The sequence below is a fragment of the Paroedura picta genome, chromosome 2 (genome assembly GCF_049243985.1).
Source record: "Paroedura picta isolate Pp20150507F chromosome 2, Ppicta_v3.0, whole genome shotgun sequence".
Lineage (NCBI taxonomy): Eukaryota > Metazoa > Chordata > Lepidosauria > Squamata > Gekkonidae > Paroedura > Paroedura picta.
The window spans coordinates 173,628,897-173,649,116 of NC_135370.1; the positions used below are offsets into that span (position 1 = coordinate 173,628,897).

A 20,220-nucleotide genomic window follows, 5' to 3' on the forward strand; every position below is an offset into this window, starting at 1 on the left:
TTGAAAACCCCATGGAGTCACCTGTGACTTGACACCAGTTTATGTGCATGTGCATGCAGAGGACGAACGGAGTGCTGGCCAAGAAAAGCAATGCTAATTGCATATAAATAATACACAATTGCTATGAGCCTCTTGTGGCGCAGAGTGGTAAGGCAGCGACATGCTGTCTGAAGCTGTCTGCCCATGAGGTTGGGAGTTCTATCCCAGCAGCCGGCTCAAGGTTGACTCAGCCTTCCATCCTTCCGAGGTCGGTAAAATGAGTACCCAGCTTGATTGCTGGGGGGTAAATGGTAATGACTGGGGAAGGCACTGGCAAACCACCCCGTATTGAGTATGCCATGAAAACGCTGGAGGGCCTCACCCCAAGGGTCAGACATGATCCGGTTCTTGCACAGGGGATGCCTTTACCTTTACCTTTAATGCACAGTAGGCAGATCTAGCTTGTAACAATTTCCCAGATATATATATAGGGGAGTTTTAGGGGATTGTATTGTTTTATTCTGTAACCTGCCATGAGCCGGCTTGCTGAGAGTGGTGGGTAATAATAATAATAATAATAATAATAATAATAATAATATCTTGGCACAATAGGGAAAGCAGTAGAGGTCAAAAGAGGACCTCTGAACTTTATGGAGGTGTTTCAGCCTCTTCCTTCTTTTGTGATTTAGATGCTTCCTGCCCTCCCCAAGCTGCTCAAGCAAATATTACAAAGCATTATTCAATTAAAACATATTACAAAACCCAGCAGGTGTATGTTGGCTTTAAAATGAATGTTTTAATTGAAGTACTTCACCCAAAGAGGAATGCACACTTGGAATTAACTGGAACAGGATGTGGCGGTAGCCAGTTTGGTGTAGTTTGGTGTAGTGGTTAGGAGTGTGGACTTCTAATCTGGCATGCCAGGTTTGATTCTGCGCTCCCCCACATGCAACCAGCTGGGTGACCTTGGGCTCGCCACGGCACTGATAAAACTGTTCTGACCGGGCAGTGATATCAGGGCTCTCTCAGCCTCACCTCCCTCACAGGGTGTCTGTGGTGGGGAGAGGAATGGGAAGGCGACTGTAAGCCACTTTGAGCCTCCTTCGGGTAGGGAAAAGCGGCATAGAAGAACCAACTCTTCTTTTTCTTATTCTTTTAGCTGCAAGCATAGACAGCTTCAAGAGGGGACTGGATGAACATAGGAAGCAGAAGTCCTTGAGTGGTTACTAGCCCCAAGGTCTAGATGGGACACTCCATCTGGGGCAGGGATGCTCTGTCTTCTTGGTGCTTGGGGAACAACTGTGGCCACTGAGTATTTGACTGGTTGGACCATTGGGTTGATCCAACATGGCTTCTCTTATGTTCTGTATTCTTGGTGCTTGGGGGAGAGGGGGGGGGCAACAGTGGAAGGGTTTCTGGAATTCTGGCCCCACTGATGGCACCTAGGTTTTGGCCACTGTGCAACAGAGTATTGGACTGGATGAGCCATTGGCCTGATCACAACATGGCTTCTCTTGCTTTCTTAACTGTTTTTATGCTTTGCCATCTTTTACTCCTTTATTGTAAAGTGTCTTCAGCACTTTTAGGTGGAAGAGCAATCGTACACCTTTAAAGATTAAAGAAAAATACTTTCCCCCAGTTTTTAATTATGTCAATATTCCCATTTATAGATTGCATGTATCAGTGTTTCCCTATCTCAAGGGTGTCCCAACTTGGTGGTGGGGAGATGCTTTTATGGGAAGTGAGAAACCAAGAAGGAAAAACATACTGTGGAGGCAGGGGAATAGCCAAAAGAGGACTTCACCTCAAACTTCTTCAGTTCCTCTTTGGCGTTTGTGTAGGCCACTTCTGAAGAGTTTGGACAGGCTGCTGTCCTCTCTGCTGTCTTCAGCCAATCTTCAAAGCGAGAGTAGTCATCTAAAAACCTCTGCCACAATCTCCAAGTCTCCTCGATCCTGAAGGAGAAACAAGCAGCTATAGGTTCAGCACAAACAAATCCCCCTTTGTGTAAAATGTGTGTACTGTTTTGCACTCTGTTCAACTAACTGAACCAATCTTAGACAACCATGGATGTTGTACCAAAAAGCACAGTTCTGCAGCCTGTACAGAAGGTACATTTGAAACAAATTTGCAGTGGATGATTCCGGCTGCTGGGATCGAACTCCCAGCCTCATGGGCAGACAGCTTCAGACAGCATGTCGCTGCTTTACCACTCTGCGCAACAAGAGGCTCATAGCAATTGTGCATCCACTGCCTGTATCTTGATGACTCAGGTAACCCTGACCTCATAGGATCTTGAGAGAGATGGAGTCAACCCTGGTTTGTACTTGGATGGGAGACCACCAAGAAAGTCTGCGCAAAGGCAGCCATTGGTAAACAACCTGTTTGTCTCTTGTCTTGAAAACTCCATGGGGATTGCCGTTAGTCGGCTGCGACTTGGTGCCACTTCCCACCATGTATAAATTAAGCATCACATCGACCAAGAGAGAGAAGGCCCCTCACTTCATTCGCCTCTCCATAGACATGGCGCAGATGTTCCTCCAGCGGCGGTCCAAACTCCTGGTGGTCTGCTGGATGGAGTCACATTCAGTCTCGTTGGCACAAGCGTCAGAGTCGTGCAGCAAAACCTCACAGATGTTGAACACTGATTCCACTCCAGCACTGTGCTGCTCGATGTCGCGCTGGAGATCCTACAAAGTTGAGCAAACAACAAGGCACACAAAAAGGTGGTCACATCTCAGGACCAGAAAGAACATCCTAGAGCAGGGGTAGTCAACCTGTGGTCCTTCAGATGTCCATGGACTACAATTCCCATGAGCCTCTGCCAGCAAATGCTGGTAGGGGCTCATGGGAATTGTAGTCCATAGACATCTGGAGGACCACAGGTTGACTACCCCTGTCCTAGAGAGTCCTGGAGCTAAGCTGCGAGAACATCTTGGATCAGGCAGTCCATCAACAGTGCTAGAACTCCACAAGGCCCTCCTACAGTTGCCCCCCAAGAACCCAGAGCATCACCCCCCGAGACAGAGTGTTCCATTTAGACCAGCCCTTTTCAACCTTTTGAACCTGCAATACATTTTCTGGCTTCAAGGACCCCCGGATGTGATGTCATCTGACCATGGCACCCTGCCACACACCCCGGAAGTGACATGCCACCAGAAGTGACATCACCACCTATACTCTTTCCCCTCCTTTCACTTCCTTTCATAGACTCATAGAATCCTAGAGTGGGAAGGGGCCATCCAGGCCATCTAGTCCAACCCCCTGCTCAATGCAGGATCAGCCCAAAGCATCCTAAAGCATCCAAGAAAAGTGTGTATCCAACCTTTGCTTGAAGACTGCCAGTGAGGGGGAGCTCACCACCTCCTTAGGCAGCCTATTCCACTGCTGAACTACTCTGACTGTGAGATTTCCCCCCCCCTGATATCTAGCCTATATCGTTGTACTTGTAGTTTAAACCCATTACTGCGCGTCCTCTGCAGCCAATGGGAACAGCATCCTGCCCTCCTCCAAGTGACAACCTTTCAAATAGTTAAAGAGGGCTATCATGTCCCCTCTCAACCTCCTTTCCTCGCCTGTGCGACGGGACCTCTGCCTCACATAGGCTGGAAAGAAGGGCAGGAGCTGAGAAGTCAGCCTGGATCCCTCCCCTACCATGTCACAATTGACTCCTCCCCCTTTGATTTTTACACCTATGGCCTACCCACCAAGGCCTCTGGACAATGATAGCCTGTTCCCTATCTCGTGGCCAAGTCCATTAAGGCAGGAGGGGAAAGACCACAGACCCCTTTCATAGCTCCCACAGACCCCAGGTTGTGAAACTCTGGTTGGGAATCCCTGATCTAGACCTTGGGGCTAACAGCCACTGATGGAACTTGGCTCCATGTTTATCCAATCCCCTCTTGAAACTATCTGTCCTTGCAGTTGCCCCCACTTCCGGTGTCAATGAATTCCCCTCAAAGAAATGACAGCCCAAAGTTGGAAGAAAGGAACCGTAAAAAGCTGTGGGGGGTGGGGGTGGTTGTACCTCGCTTTTGGCTATCTGAAGGAGTCTCAAAGCGTCTTCCAATCGCTTTCTCTTCCTCTCCCCACAACGGACACCCAGAGAGGCAGGAGGGGCTGAGAGAGCTCTGAGAGAACCGTGACTGGCCCATGGTCACAAGCCGTTTCTCCAGAAAAGAGGCTACTGCTCTTCACCACTATGCCCAGGCTGCTTGTTATCCACCTGTCTCTTTCAGAGTATCTATTATTCCAGGGGTAGTCAAACTGTGGCCCTCCAGATGTCCATGGACTACAATTCCCATGAGCCCCTGCCAGCGTTCGCTGGCAGGGGCTCATGGGAATTGTAGTCCATGGACATCTGGAGGGCCGCCCCACACATACCTGTTGTTCTGCAAGTCTCTTCTGTATCTCCTGATCATTGCAGATGTCATATACGACGGGCTTGGAAAGTTCAGACTCGATGCGAGCCAGCCAGGTGCGAAGGTTGCTCATGTTTTTGTCCAGCTGCTGTATGAAAGCAAAAGTCTCCTTCAGTTTCTTCACCCTGTAAACGACAGGAAACAAGACGGCCATAAAATGGGGTTCAGGAACCATATTCAGTATTGAGCTGGACTGTTGATCCCCCAGGCAGGTACGATCTACTCCCAGTGGAAACATGTCTCCCATGATTCTGTCTTGAGATCTTCTTAAGCAGAGATAGATTCAAGTGGGTAGCCATGGTGATCTGAAGTAACGCAACAAAATCGGAGTCCAATAATGCCTTCAAGACCAATAAAAATTTATTCAAGGCGTGAGCTTTCGAGTGCGTGTACTCTTCCAGAGATAGTAAAACCTGAACCCAAGACCTTCTGTTTTGCATTGCAGAAGTAGTTTTGCAGACCTACACGGAGGGAGAGATGATTTGCTTCCATATCCGTTGTGCCTTTAATCACCTTCAAGAGTGCATAAAGGTTAAGGTAAAGGTATCCCCTGTGCAAGCACCGGGTCATGATGGGGTGACGCCCTCTAGCGTTTTCATGGCAGACTCAATACGGGGTGGTTTGCCAGTGCCTTCCCCAGTCATTACCGTTTAACCCCCAGCAAGCTGGGTACTCATTTTACCGACCTCGGAAGGATGGAAGGCTGAGTCAACCTTGAGCCGGCTGCTGGGATTGAACTCCCAGCCTCATGGGCAGAGCTTTCAGACGGCTGCCTTACCACTCTGCGCCACAAGAGGCTCTTCATAGAGTGCATAAGCAGGCTCTACTCCACACTTTTTCGACTGTGCTGGATTTTTCCTCCTGATCCACACATATGTTACCTCTGATGTAGTGACCCTCCAAGTTAAGAACAAGAAAAGAGTCCTGCTACAACAGACCAGTGTTCCATCTAGTCCAGCATCCTGCCTCTCACAGTGACCAGATTTTAAAAATAACTCCAAGGCTGATGGTACAAACTCAAGTAAATATATTTTGTTACTCAGTGAAATTTCCAAAACTTCCCAACAGGTTTTGTCAGGGGTTCTTCGAAAAGAGGAAAGGTCAGTAGGCTTAAGCTGTAATTTTATCATGTATGTTTTGAATTGTTAGCCTCCTTGGTGGCCCTTGTACAGGCAGACAAGGTGGGATACAAATTTTGCTCATAGTAACAGGAAAACAACAATAATTTCAGCTCAGTATGTGAAACACTAACTCAAGCAACATGCATTTACCTCCTGTCTGTTCTTCCTCCTCATGCCAAGTACTGGGAAGTGGTACGGAGGAGGAGGAGCAGAGGGGGGGGGGGCAGGGAAGAGCCTCTGATTGGCCTTCAGTTGGGGACTGCTGCCACCCTACTGGCGGAATGTCTCCCAGTGAGGGCCAATCAGAGGCTCAGCACGTCGTCAGAAGGACACTCAGTTTTTTATTGTGGTATGATTGTTGCTGTAACTCCATGCAATTCTTACTGTTTTCTGTCTTGAGCAAATGTTACAAATTTGTTTGGCTCCTTCAGTTTGTAACATTTCAAGCCTATATTGTGGCTAACCTGTACTGATACAATAAAAATAAATTTAAAAAATTGATACAATAAAAAAACCCAGACTCAGTTGCCTGTGCAAGTTGCCTATCTAAGTCTACGCACTGCACTGGTGCTTTCCAGCCCTGGGACCCACATTTTTGGAGAACACCTCTCCTTATAATTCCCCCCCCCCCGCCATAGGTCATCAAACATATATGCAGGTTGTTTCAACAACTCTCCAAGTGCAGATGGCTTTGGTAAGATGGCCTCAGAGAGCCAGTTTGGTGTAGTGGTTAGGAGTGCGGACTTCTAATCTGGCATGCCAGGTTCGATTCTGCGCTCCCCCACATGCAACGAGCTGGGTGACCTTGGACTTGCCACGACACTGATAAAACTGTTCTAACCGGGTAGTGATATCAGGGCTCTCTCACCCTCACCCACCTCACAGGGTGTCTGTTGTGGGGAGAGGAAAGGGAAGGCGATTGTAGGCCGCTTTGAGCCTCCTTCGGGTAGGGAAAAGCGGCATATAAAAACCAACTCTTCTTCTTCAGTAATCTCAGGGCTCTCTCAGCCTCACCTCCCTCACAGGGTGTCTGTCGTGGGGAGAGGAAAGGGAAGGTGAATGTAAGCTGCTTTGAGCCTCCTTGGGGTAGGGGAAAGCGGCATATAAGAACCAACTCTTCTTCTTCCTCCTCAACACTGCTACAGGAAGTAGTTCTAGGGGTGCTTGTGCGGATTGAAATGGTTTTCTGGTTTACTTGATGGACCGGAAACAGTGGAAGGAGGGAAGAAAGGAAAGGGAGGACAAGAATGATAGTGAATGTCATCAGCCAATGTATAAATGTCACCAGCCAAATTTGAATTTTGTTTCTCCTGCTAAGCACCGTGGGTAAGAGTGCCCCAATTCATGATTAGGTATCAGCTTCATTTATGCAGCAGAAAATTCAGGCCACAGTTCACATTACGAATAGCTTATACTCTTTACTAATATATGGAATCCCATTTTTTGCCACTTTATTTTACTTGTTTTTAGATTTATATCCCACCCCTCCCGGCATTGCTGGCTTGGGACAACTTACAACATAATCATAAAAACATTTACTATAAATGTATAAGCAGTTATAAAATTTAGAATAACCTAAGGACAGTCAATCACAACAAATTGTGGCAAGTTCTTAAAGAGATGGGAATACCAGAGCATCTTATTTGTCTCTTGATAAACTTATATGCAGGTCAAGAAGCAACAGTGAGAACCGGGCATGGAATCACTGACTGGTTCAAAATTGAGAAAGGAGTTCGGCAAGGCTGTATACTGTCGCCTTGCCTATTTAACTTGTATGCAGAGCACATCATGAGAAATGCGGGATTAGAGGAGTCACAAATTGGGATCAAGATTGCAGGGAGAAATATCAACAACCTCAGATATGCAGATGATACCACTCTAATGGCAGAAAGTGAAGAGGAACTAAAGAGCCTGTTGATGCGGGTGAAGGAGGAGAGTGCAAAAGTTGGCTTGAAACTCAACAACAAGAAAACGAAGATCATGGCATCCGGCCCTCTCAATTCCTGGCAAATAGATGGGGAAGAAATGGAGATAGGGACAGATTTTATTTTCCTGGGCTCCAAGATCACTGCAGATGGGAATTGCAGCAAAGAAATTAAAAGATGCTTGCTCCTGGGGAGGAAAGCTATGGCAAATCTAGACAGCATCCTAATAAGCAGAGACATCACCCTGCCAACAAAAGTGCGTTTAGTCAAGGCTATGGTATTCCCAGTTGCAATGTACGGCTGTAAAAGTTGGACCATAAGGAAGGCCGAACATCAAAGAATTGAGGTTTTTGAACTCTGGTGCTGGAGAAGACTCTTGTGAGTCCCTTGGACTGCAAGGCGAACAAACTGGTCAGTCCTAGAGGAGATCAGCCCTGAATGCTCCTTAGAAGGCCAGATCCTGAAGATGAAACTCAAATACTTTGGCCACCTCATGAGAAGGAAGGACTCCCTGGAGAAGAGCCTAATGCTGGGAGCGATCGAGGGCAAAAGAAGAAGGGGACGACAGAGAATGAGGCGGCTGGATGGAGTCACTGAAGCAGTAGGTGCAAACTTAAATGGACTCCGGGGAATGGTAGAGGACAGGAAGGCCAGGAGGATCATTGTCCATGGGGTCACGATGGGTCAGTCATGACTTCGCACCTAACAACAATAACAACAATTTCTCTAACTTATGGCAACCCCATGGGGTTTGGAAGTCAAGCGACATTCAGAGGTGGTTTGCCATTACTTGCTCATACTCCTTGGACTTCCTTGGTGGTCTCCCATCCATATTCTAACCAGGGCCGACCCTGCTTAGCTTCTGAAATCAGAGAAGATCTCTCCAGTTTGAGCTATTCAGGTCAAGGGGCAGTCCCAATACTGCCATGCAAATAATTTGTTGTCATTGGAAGTGGTCATTAGCATCGAGGGCAACTGCAGGCCACACGCAAAGCCCAGCATGGTGCTTCCAGTCTGCCCGGCTTATTTTATAACGCTAATTATCTTTGCAGACGGACCCAATCTAATTAACTCATTTGGCGCAGATGCCGTTTGCCTTTTCATCAACCCCCTCCCCGGTCAATCTCCTGCCCGAGAACTCCGACCCCAGAAAAACAACTGAGTGAGGCCGGAAACTGTCTTTCAGGAAGCCAAGTGCCTTAAGCCCAAGGTTTCTTACGGCAGGGGTAGTCAACCTGTGGTCCTCCAGATGTCCATGGACTACAATTCCCTTGAGCCCCTGCCAGCTTTTGCTGGCAGGGGCTCATGGGAATTGTAGTCCATGGACATCTGGAGGAGCAAAGGTTGACTACCCCTGTCTTATGGTCTCCGGAGGGTTCCTTGAGCCGTCAAACTAGCGAGAAACATTTCAAAGCCCACCCAGGTTGCACCGAGGGGTAAACGGCCAAGGAGATAACGTGATCAGGATTCCCCATAGTTTTAAAGTGGCTTAAAAGTATCTGCAGGGAAAAGGCATAATGCGTTACCTTCCTTCTCAGGGCTATGGAAGTCATCTCCCTTCCCTGGGCCTTGCTTTTAAAGGGAGACGACTAACCACGGCTCTCTTGGATCATGCAAAACTTGCAGAGAATAATCAGATACGAGGAATCCACATGTATTCCAAACCTTAAATCACAACAGCATGCATTGCATGTATTTAGGACGCTTTAGGATGCTTAGGGCTGATCCTGCGTTGAGCAGGGGGTTGGACTAGATGGCCTGTGTGGCCCCTTCCAACTCTATGATTCTATGATTCTAAGATTCTATGGCCTGTGTGGCCCCTTCCAACTCTATGATTCTATTTATATACTACTCCCCACGTCACACAGTGGAATAAACAATCTGAACCAACGTATGTCAATACAGATGTGTGCGTTAGGTGCCATCCAGCTGCTTCCGACCGATGGCAAACCTATGAATTATTAACCTCCAGAACGTCCTATCCGTAACAGCCTTGCTCATGTCTTACAACCCTCCATCTCATGCTGAGTCTTTCTCTTTTTCTGCTGCTCTCAGCTTTGTCTAGCACAGAGGTTCTCAAGCCTCCTGCAGCCACGACCCCCGCCGTGTTGTGGCAGTGACCCAAAAAGGGTTGTGGGGTTGTGTGTGTGCTGGCGATCATGGAAGGCCTAGGCGGTCAGCACCGTACCGCAGCGTGGAGGGGAGGGGTGGCGCCGGCACCCCTCTCCTCTGTGCCGCTGGGTGCCTTGGCCTTCCATGATCGTCAGCGCGCACACAACCCTACGACCCCCTTTGGGTCTCTGCTGCCACCACCAGCGGTTCTCAGCCCCTTCCACTTTGGGTCGCCGAGGCCGCCAACCCCACGGTTGAGAACTGCTGGCCTAGCAAATTCCAGGGGGTTAGTTGTATTCGTCCGTTGCAGAAGGGATGGCAAAGGCTTTGTAGTCGACAGAAACAAACCAACAACAAAGTCATGCACTAGAGCAGCGGTCCCCAACCTTCTTGTAGTCGGGGACCACCTCCGAGGGTGGAAGAGAGCCGGCGGCCCGGCAGCCGCACATGTGCGTTTTCGCCACAAGGTGGTGCTAACGCGCATGCGCAGAGCTGCTGCGCGTGCGCTTTTTTGCCTGCAGGGGGTCAAACGCGCATGCGCGGCAGCTCTGCGCGTTTGCATCGCTGGCGTGCCGACGGCCGTGCCAGCCTCTTCCCCCCCTCTCACTGCGGGGGGGGGGGAAGGCAGGCGCGGCCGCTGGCGGCCCAGTACCATGGCCTTTGCGGCCCGGTATCGGGCCGCGGGCCGGGGGTTGAGGACCCCTGCACTAGAGAAGGTCTGGGGGAAACAACCCTGGTTTGGAACAGATACTCCATAGAAAGGAAAAATGAAAAATCCTTTAATTTATATATAAAAGTAAAGCACCTCCCATTATCAAAACGTGTACAAGAAAATGGGCAGTATATCCACCTAAAGGCATTAGAGCAGACTTTCTCAACCAGGGTTTTGTGAAACCCTGGGGTTTCTTCACGGCCTTTGAAGGGGTTTCCTGAATGAATGAGACTTTAATTTTATTAATTTTTAAATATATTAATATTTAAGTATATAAGTTTATTAAACATGTATCAGGTGGTATCACCATATATGATCATGTCGACCCCCCCCTCCCAGAATGGCCAATGATGGGAAGGGGAGGGGCCTGGGTAGGCGTGTCCACAGCTCTGCTTCCCAACCATATTCTGCACGATTGCAGTACTTTTGGCGATTCTCAATGCCTGAAGAATGCTTCTGGGGTTTCTCAACAGTGAAAAAGTTGAGAAAGGCTGTGTTAGAAGCTTGTTTGCAAATCCTGAAGGGATTTAATGACTCACCGTGTTAATTTCGAAAAGTGAATGTTTCAGGGTCAGGTACTAAGGAAGCTTATATGACCCCTTGAAATGGCTCAGATGTACAAATAGGAAGCAGTTTTACTTTGCTCTGCAAACATTAGATCGGCCTCTGAAGAAGACTTTGCGGTCCAAATGTACCTAGCCTCCAGATTTACACTTCTGAATTTAGGCCCAATTTAGGTGCAAGAACAGTACACTTGTTTCAAGCCAGTTAGTTGTCCCTCCCTTTAGATATGTTTCTGCTGCCCCAAGAAAGTTTATAAATCATGCACACTCGTACAAACATTATCCCTGATGGACAGTTCAAGTCACTTTGATGCGACTTGGGAATGTTCAGCCTGGAGAAAAGGAGGTTGAGAGGGGACATGATAGCCTCTCTTTGAGAGCCAGTTTGGTGTAGTGGTTAGGAGTGCAGACTTCTAATCTGGCAAGCCAGGTTCGATTCTGCACTCCCCCACATGCAGCCAGCTGGGTGGCCTTGGGCTCGCCACGGCACTGATAAAACTGTTCTGACCAGGCAGTGATATCAGCGCTCTCTCAGCCTCACCCACCCCACAGGGTGTCTGTTGTGGGGGGAGGAATGGGAAGGCGACTGTAAGCCACTTTGAGCCTCCTTCGGGTAGGGAAAAGCGGCATATAAGAACCAACTCTTCTTCTTCTTCTTCTTTAAGTATTTGAAAGGTTGTCACTTGGAGGAGGGCAGGAGGCTGTTTCCGTTAGCTGCAGAGGAGAGGACACACAGTAATGGGTTTAAACTTCAAGTACAACGATATAGGCTAGATATCAGGGAAAAAATTTCACAGTCAGAGTAGTTCAGCAGTGGAATAGGCTGCCTAAGGAGGTGGTGAGCTCCCCCTCACTGGCAGTCTTCAAGCAAAGGTTGGATGCACACTTTTCTTGGATGCTTTAGGATGCTTTGGGCTGATCCTGCGTTGAGCAGGGGGTTGGACTAGATGGCCTGTATGGCCCCTTCCAACTCTATGATTTTATGATTCTATGCAGCATTTTGTGCATGAATCATAACTACCCGGAAGTTTTAGGTGCACACGTGTTCTTTTCCTTTGTGTAAACGTTGTGTATGCAGGTCTTTAGTTAATGGATCTCAGGTGATAGTTATGGGGAAAGCCAGCATGGTGTAGCTATTAAGAGCAGCAGCTTCTAATCTGGCAAACCAGGTTTGATTCCCCACTTCTCCACATGCAGCCAGCTGAGTGACCTTGGGCTAGTCACAGCCCTGATAGCGCTGTTCCAACCGAGCAGTTCTCTCAGAGCTCTCTCAGTCCCACCTACCTCACGGAGCGTCTGTTATGGGGAAGCCTATTGTAAGCGGCTTTGAGTCTCCTTCAGGCAGTGAAAAGCGGGGTAGAAAAACCAACTCTTTTTCTGTCTAGCACCTTGGAGAGCACTGGCCAGTCAGATTAGACATTGCTGGACGAGATGGACCAATCATTTGGCTCTGCATAAGGCTAGTTTTTATAGGTTCATCTTTTAAGTGATCTCTGGCCCAATGGGAGAAGAAGAAGGTATATGGGGAACAATATCTTGGTAGCACTTGGCTGTGTGCCCAACCCAGTAGAAACCTCTGAATCCTGTCCTCGATAAATGGACAGAAGGCTGTGGCTCTGAGGTACAGCGTATGCTTGGCATGCAGAAAGTCCCAGGTTCAATCCCCGGCATCTCCAGTTAAAAGGATCAGACAACAAGTGATATGAAGCACCTCCACCTGACAGCTTGGAGGGCTGCTGCCAGAACAAACTGACCTTGATGGACCAAGCATCTGATTTAGTATAAAACCTCATGGGTACATACATGGAGGACTGTGCCTTCTTTATGCCGAAAAGGAAAATGGTGCAGGCACTATCATAACCCAGTTATTCAGCCAGGAATAAAAATTAATGGAAAGGCAAGGAACAAAGAACACTCATGGTTAACTGGCGGAATGAGCTCCCGGATGAACTGCGGGCCCTGTTGGTATTCTCTGACTTCCGCAGGGCCTGTAAAACGGAGCTCTTCCACCAGGCGTCTGGTTGAGGCTGGGTGGGAGGTCTGGGGTATTAGATCTTGTCCTCCCCCCAACCCCCGCCTCCTATTGCAGTGCTAGACTGTGTTGGCCTGTTTCCACCTCCCAGCCGGTACATATTTCATCTTAACACCCATGCCCGGAATATGGGGAGCAATTTTAAAGTTATTACTATCTTGTATTTGTATTTATACTTTACATTGGTTTATTGGTTTATCGGGAGTGCTTTTAATTGATACTGTTTTTGTTTTGCGAGCCGCCGTGAGCCAGTTTCTGGAAGGGGCGGTGTAGAAATACAACAACAAATAAATAAATAAACAAACAAACAAACAAACAAATAAATAAAAATTGGAATTTAGTGCCAGGATTCTGTAACTTACCTCCCTTTGAAAGGCAACAATATTTGAAGTGCTCTAAAAGGCAATCCAATGCTACTTGCATTTAATAACCCATAGCCTTGGGTTGACCAAGAAGGTATCTCTTAGGCTACCTGAACAAAAATTTGCCACTACGGGCCTGCCTCTTTGCACTGAATGATCAGATCGAACCGGATAGGGGATGACAGGCAAGCAAATTTTAAATAAAAAAAAAACGCTGCTGAAAACACCATCAGTTTGGTGTAGTGGTTAGGAGTGCGGACTTCTAATCTGGCATGCCGGGTTCGATTCTGCGCTCCCCCACATGAAGCCAGCTGGGTGACCTTGGGCTCGCCACGGCACTGATAAGGCTGTTCTGACCGAGCAGGAATATCAGGGCTCTCTCAGCCTCACCCACCTCACAGGGTGTGGGGAGAGGAAAGGGAAGGCGATTGTAAGCCGCTTTGAGACTCCTTCGGGTAGGGAAAAGCGGCATATAAGAACCAACTCTTCTTCTTCATCATCATAGAAAATGCATGCTTTTACTTCAACGGGATGATAACGAAAAGGAACAAACGCTTCTATTCCAGCATAGGCATCATCTCAGCTGAAGCAAATACAGCATCCCTGCCTGCCGAAGAGCACACCTATTTCCCATGGCTTGCGAAAACGGCCTTGGCGATCTTTGAAAGAAGCAGCCTCCCTTTTAGACCCACCAGCCTCCTAAGTCAGAGGATCATAAAAAGATCCAGGAGATGCAAACGGACAGAAAAACACCAGCTTTAAGCCTTGGGTCTGGGCCTCATTATTATTATCGCGGCTCTGTTGGTGGTGATTGTTCAGGGCCAGGCGGCCTAAAGCGCTCCTACAAGATGCGTGCCGCTCCAGCCTTTGTGCCGAGGGATTCCGTGACGGCATCAACAGCCCCAAAGCTCCAACGAAACGGAGGAGGCCGAAGCCGTCCCATTCGTTTGGAGCGGCCGCTAATCTCTTCTGACAGCAGCACGGGGAGGAAAGGGTCACTTGCAATAAGGGAGGTAGCCCCCTGAATGCTATTTATCCTCCCGGCTCACGGCCTGCAGTTCCACCGCCCCCCATTCTCCCCCGCCTGTCAAAAGTAAATGAACCCACCGCAAACGGAGAGACGGCCCATCCCCCACGCGGCTACATGCGCACAGAGGGACTCCTCGGGGCCCCGGCGTGCTTCTATTGTTGACGATCAAAAATGCACTTACTGTTTGTAAGGAAAAACCATTCCTCAGCTTATCGGATCCGAAAATGCAGGGACGGCGGCTGGGTAAGCAGAACCACGCCGGGAAGAGGAAACCCCTCCTCCAAGGACACCCTGTTTAATATCACTGCCTTAGCATCTTCTATAGAAAGGAAAGGGGGGGGGGCACCCTGCAGACCTTTCTCTTCTTCCTCCTCCTCTTATGCCCCTAGGCAGGGAGCCAGAGTGCGCACGTATACACAGACTCCCTCCCCCCCTTTGCATTTCTGAAAAGACCACCTTTCTCCTTTCCCCTCTGATTTTGACCTACCAGAATAGCAAACTGAGTTTGAAACCCAGGAAAGCCTTGATTTTAACAGGATGGGGAAGAAGAACACACGGAGGCGTAAGGAGGAAGGGGGTCTCGAAAGAGTTGGCTAGAGGGCGGACGATGAAGGGACCCCTTTTCTGAGAACGTCAGAGCTGTTAGAAAGGATCGGAGGTTAAAAGAATGATGGAAACAACGGCGTAATCAAATCTCATCTGATACGGGAGAGAACTGGGGCCGATCAGGGTTTCTCTGTCAATTCGGATATCGATATCTAATTCTCAACATGGCCCTATTTGCGGACACTTAAATCCAGAGATTGGCGCCATGGGCACCCTCCTACAAATCTGAGAAAAACCCCAGATCTGCAAAAAGAAAAGAAAAAATCTGAAATCTAAACAAACACATGAGGAAGGTCGAGACCCGCCAGAGTGATAAAAAGAGGGCCTCTAACTTTAAGAAATGGATGCCATCAGTGGCCGTTGCTAGGCAGAGCTGTAACAGGGGCAAGGCAAGGGAGGCACACGTAAGGACTAAGCCAAATGCTTTGTTGTTATTACTCTTGTAAAGTATGTGTCTTCCCCAAAACAATGACTATGACTTTATGGGAGGTGCAATTTTATATTCTTGCCCCAGTCACAAAATGTGCTTGACAACCACAAGTATTGTCACCCTTCAAATCTTGGTTTCTGTTAGGAAAAGGTAGGGGGAGGGCCTTTTCCAGGGCTTTTCATGGCTTTGAGGGTTGACTCAGGGTCCTAGGCCCAGCAGCAACAACCAGACCAGAATCTGGGAGAGCCAGGTTCAAATCTTCACTCAGTTGTAGAAGCTTTCTTGGTGACACTTGCCTAACTTACCTCACAGATTACCAAACGCTAAATGAGCATAGCATATTCACAGATTAATAGGGTCATCTTTTTCAATCCCCTGTACAATGCAAGAACTCGGAACTACCTGCTCACCCACAGTGACCCCAATTTCATGCCCAAGTGATCCCTCCATCAGAAATCTCCAGAATCCACCCTGGCCTAGAGGAAATTTACCTACCACCCCACAGTGGCGATCAGCAATTCCCTGGGTATGCAAGGAAGGGCCACAAGAGACAAACACTGGCCCATCCCTTAGAATCATAGAATCATAGAGTTAGAAGGGGCCATACAGGCCATCTAGTCCAACCCCCTGCTCAAACCCACTCACCATCTGCCTTCCTGCCCACCCACTCACCATCTGCCTAAATTCACAAAATCAGAATTCTTGTCAGATGACTATCTAGCCTCTGCTTGAAAACCTCCAAAGATGGAGAACCCACCACCTCCCGAGGAAACCTGTTCCACTGAGAAACTGCTCTGTCAGGAACGTCTTCTGGATGTTCAGTCGAAAATTCTTTTGAATTCATTTCAACTCATTGGTTCTGGTCCGACCCTCTGGGGCAACAGAAAATAACTCTGCTCCATCATCTATATGACAGCCCTTTTAGTATTTGAAGATGGTTATCATATCACCCTTAGTTGTCTCCTCTCCAGGCTAAACAGACCAAGCTCCCTCAGCCTCTTCTCATACGTCTTGGTCTCCAAACCCCTCACCATCTTTCTTGCCCAGTCTGCCTACATGCTTTAGGATGCTTTGGGCTGATCCTGCATTGAGCAGGGGTTTGGACTAGATGTCCTGTATGGCCCCTTCCAACTCTATGATTCCATGATTCTACATCTTTCTTCAGTTGTGGTGCCCAAAACTGAAAACAGTACTCCGTGAGGTCTTACCAGAGCAGAGTAAAGTGGTAACATCACCTTGCATGATCTGGACACTATACTTCTTTTAATACAGCCCAAAATCCCACTTGCCTTTTTAGCCACCGAGTTACACTGCAGACTCGGGTTCAATGTCTGGTCTACTAAGACCCCAGATCCTTTTCACACAAGCTACTGCCAAGACAAGTCTTGCTCATCCTATAGTGATGCATTTGATTTGTCCGACCTAAATGATGAACTTTACATTTATCACCATTGAAATTCATTTTATTCTATTCAGTATGATACTGAGTGGGCATATAGTTAGGGAAAGTGGTATTCCATCAGTAGGAAAAAAAATAAGGCAATAGCAGAGGTTGTACATGCAGCAAACGGATAATAACGTCCTATATAGCAGGGGTAGTCAACCTGTGGCCCTCCAGATGTTCATGGACTACAATTCCCATGAGCCCCTGCCAGCGAATGCTGCCAGAATGAACATCTGGAGGACCACAGGTTGACTACCCTTGCTATATAGCAATGTAGTCCACAGGCTCTTTCCTTTTCTAAACAGCCTTCCTGTACTATTCTATTACAGCATAGCCCAGCTATTCTCAACAGGGGGCACATATCCCTGTGGGAGGGGGGGTCTGGAACATTTGAAGGGGGCCACAGACTGAAAAATGTGAAAAGACAAGTCCGAATGGGGACCCCCTGGTAACTCAGGGGGCCCTCTGAGGCTCTTGCAATTTCTATTTTCTAATGTTATTGTTATGATCATGTTATTACTGTTATAATGTTATTATTGTTATCACCTGTTCCTATATGTTATCTGTATCTTTTCCTGTAAACCGCCCTGAGCCCTCAGGGAGGGTGGTATATAAATATAATAATAAAATAAAATAAAATAAAATAAAATAATGAAATGAAATGAAACTGAACCAATGATGTCATTAATTGCTGGGAAGTTCAAAACTTCATCAAGGGAAAGAAAAAGAAATCATATAATCTGTTCCTTTGTTTGTGCTTGAATTAATGCATTCAGGGGGGGAAATGAAACACATGATTCGGTCGAATGTTTGAGAAATCTGTCACATCTATATTGGGCACCACAGTTGAAATGGATGCAGACAAACTGGAGCGTGTCCAGAGGAGGGCAATGAAGATGGTGAGGGGTTTGGAGACCAAGACGTAGGAGGAAAGGTTGGGGGAGCTTGGTCTGTTTAGCCTGGAGGGGAGACGACTGAGAGGGGATCTGATAACCATCTTCAAGTATTTAAAAGGGTACCATGTAAAGAATGGAGCAGAGTTGTTGCCCTGGAGAGGCAGAACAATGGGATGCAATTAATGCAAAAGAAATTCCCTCTAAACATCCTGTGGTTTTCAGCACCCATAAGCGTAGCTTGTATTCGAAATGTAGCCATCCGAAGCAGGGAAATTTGTGATTCTGGTACTTTCCATCTGCATCATTTTTATGCGAAAAAGCCTTCAGAGAATCTCATTTCCATACATCACTGCTCAAACAGATGTCCCCATGCTCGTTGTTGTTATTTTGCTCTCCAGTGACACGGAGTTCTCAGCACCCTTCCTAGATAGATGCGCATCCTAGTCCAGCTGTTAGGAGGCACGGACAAAGCCCAGGCAAACAACCAAGCCGAGCATGTGCCGGCAACAATGGAAGCACTCAAAAGGACCCCATTCAACTGGTGCCATATGGCACGGCGGAGCTTGTCTGCCCAAATGAAGGGAAGTGTCTCAAGGGCTAAATGCACAGCTCTCTGTAATTTCCCCATCTGTCCCAAGAGCTTTATGGGCTTAAAAGCCAAGCAAGTAGCTTACTGGGATGCTCCAGTGTGGCCCACTTTGTCTTTTTGACCGGTTTTGCAGCCATTTATGTGTTTGCAAGTCACAGCTCTGTCTATACTGGGTCTCCATCTACGTATGATGCTAGCAAAACTCATTAAAACTCTGAATAAAAATCAGCTGTCATCGACAGTCTTAAATCCACAGTCGAACGTTGTACTAAATCATAGAATCATAGAACCATAGAGTTGGAAGGGGCCATGCAGGCCATCTAGTCCAACCCCCTGCTCAACGCAGGATCAGCCCAAAGCATCCTAAAGCATCCAAGAAAAGTGTGTATCCAACCTTTGCTTGAAGACTGCCAGTGAGGGGGAGCTCACCACCTCCTTAGGCAGCCTATTCCACTGCTGAACTACTCTGACTGTGAAAATTTCTTCCTGATATCTAGCTTATATCATTATACTTGTAGTTTAAACCCATTACTGCGTGTCCTCTCCTCTGCAGCAAACGGAAACAGCATCCTGCCCTCCTCCAAGTGACAACCTTTCAAATACTTAAAGAGGGCTATCATGTCCCCTCTCAACCTCCTTTTCTCCAGGCTGAACATTCCCAAGTCCCAAGTCCCTCAACCATCAAACCGAAGGCCTGAACTCTCGTGTTTGATATTCGCAAACAAATTCTATTATGACCGCAAATTTGGTGAAAACACTGGCGGGTGGCCTAAATATACAGGTTATTGCTCACCTGTTTATGCCAGAGAAGTAGGGAAACAGACATCCAGACATTCACAAAATTCATTGGGGACACAGTAGCATTTATACGGAACAGACCACGTTCCCCTCAGTTTGGAATATCTGAAGAGGTGGAACGTGACTCACAAAAGTTCCTCCAATAAAGGTTGTCAGTCTTTCAGCAATGGTAGCCCAACACTCAACCACGGCATCACACAAGAGTCCAGGGACCTCCTGGGTCATCTAGTCCAACCCTTGCACTACGCAGGACACTCCCAACCCTGCCGCTCATCCACTATCACCTGCCACCCCTTTAAGCCCCCCTGTAATTCAGACCTCCCGTTTCCTTACCGTCCTCCAATGACGTCAAAGAGATGCTGCCAGTGATCATTGATCCTGCTGAGTTTCTCGTCGATTTCAGCCACCCGGTTCTTGTTGCTGGCCTTGATCAGCTGGTCACCCAATTGCTTGAGAGGGACCAGCTTGTTTTCACTGAATTGGTTGATTTCATCCATACAGTCCTGGGGGGAGGGAATATATATAATATATATTATACACATGCACACTATCACAACACCGCCCGTGGCGCCGCGGACTAAATAAAGCCGTAAGGGCTTTGTGGGAGGAGTTAGGGCGGGCTCTGTCCGGGATGAGGAAGGGTGCCGATTGGCCTGGACAGACTATTGGCCCGGCCGATTCCCGCCCTGGCAGGAAGCGCCTCTCGCCGGGTCAGCCCGCCGCCCGAGAGAGTCCCCGGCAGTCGCGCGAAGCGCCTCTCACTGCGTCAGGCCGCCGCACCACATCACAACTGCCACCGCCCAACAGAGCAGCGCCGGCACCGCCGCGGAAACCCCCACCGGAGGCACACCCGACGAAGAACTAGCATACCCCACCAGCGCGGCCCCCACCACGAACAACGAACACCCGGGTAGGCCGCGGCACGGGGGGGGGGCGACACACAGCTAGCGCCCGCTGTATTGCAGCTACAGCGGGCTTAATTACTAGTTGATATAATAAGTACAAAAGTAAGTAATATTTGGGTTATCATCGACTTGACATGAAGATATACTTCTTAAATTGAGATTGGCACAAACTGTTCTTGGCGAGTTTTTATTTTGTCTTTGGTTCGTTTTTGCTCCGCTGAAAGTTTCTCTATGTATTTTTGTTACCATGTAACTATTTTTATGTCACAGCAATAATCTAGAAGATGTTTTCAAC

The 20,220-nt window shown here is 48.0% G+C and overlaps 1 protein-coding gene across 4 annotated transcripts in view; it reads right to left on the reverse strand.

Annotated features, from left to right (window-relative positions):
- Window positions 1–20,220, reverse strand: part of SYNE2 (spectrin repeat containing nuclear envelope protein 2) — a 293,618-nt gene that overhangs the window by 21,043 nt on the left and 252,355 nt on the right. For all 4 annotated transcript variants that reach the window (XM_077323895.1, XM_077323896.1, XM_077323893.1 and 1 more), the window contains 4 exons: window positions 19,354–19,523; window positions 4,363–4,525; window positions 2,482–2,669; window positions 1,784–1,934 (listed from right to left, as the gene is read on the reverse strand). In XM_077323895.1, coding sequence (XP_077180010.1) covers window positions 1,784–1,934; window positions 2,482–2,669; window positions 4,363–4,525; window positions 19,354–19,523 — 672 coding nt within the window. The remainder of the gene's footprint in view (window positions 1–1,783; window positions 1,935–2,481; window positions 2,670–4,362; window positions 4,526–19,353; window positions 19,524–20,220) is intronic.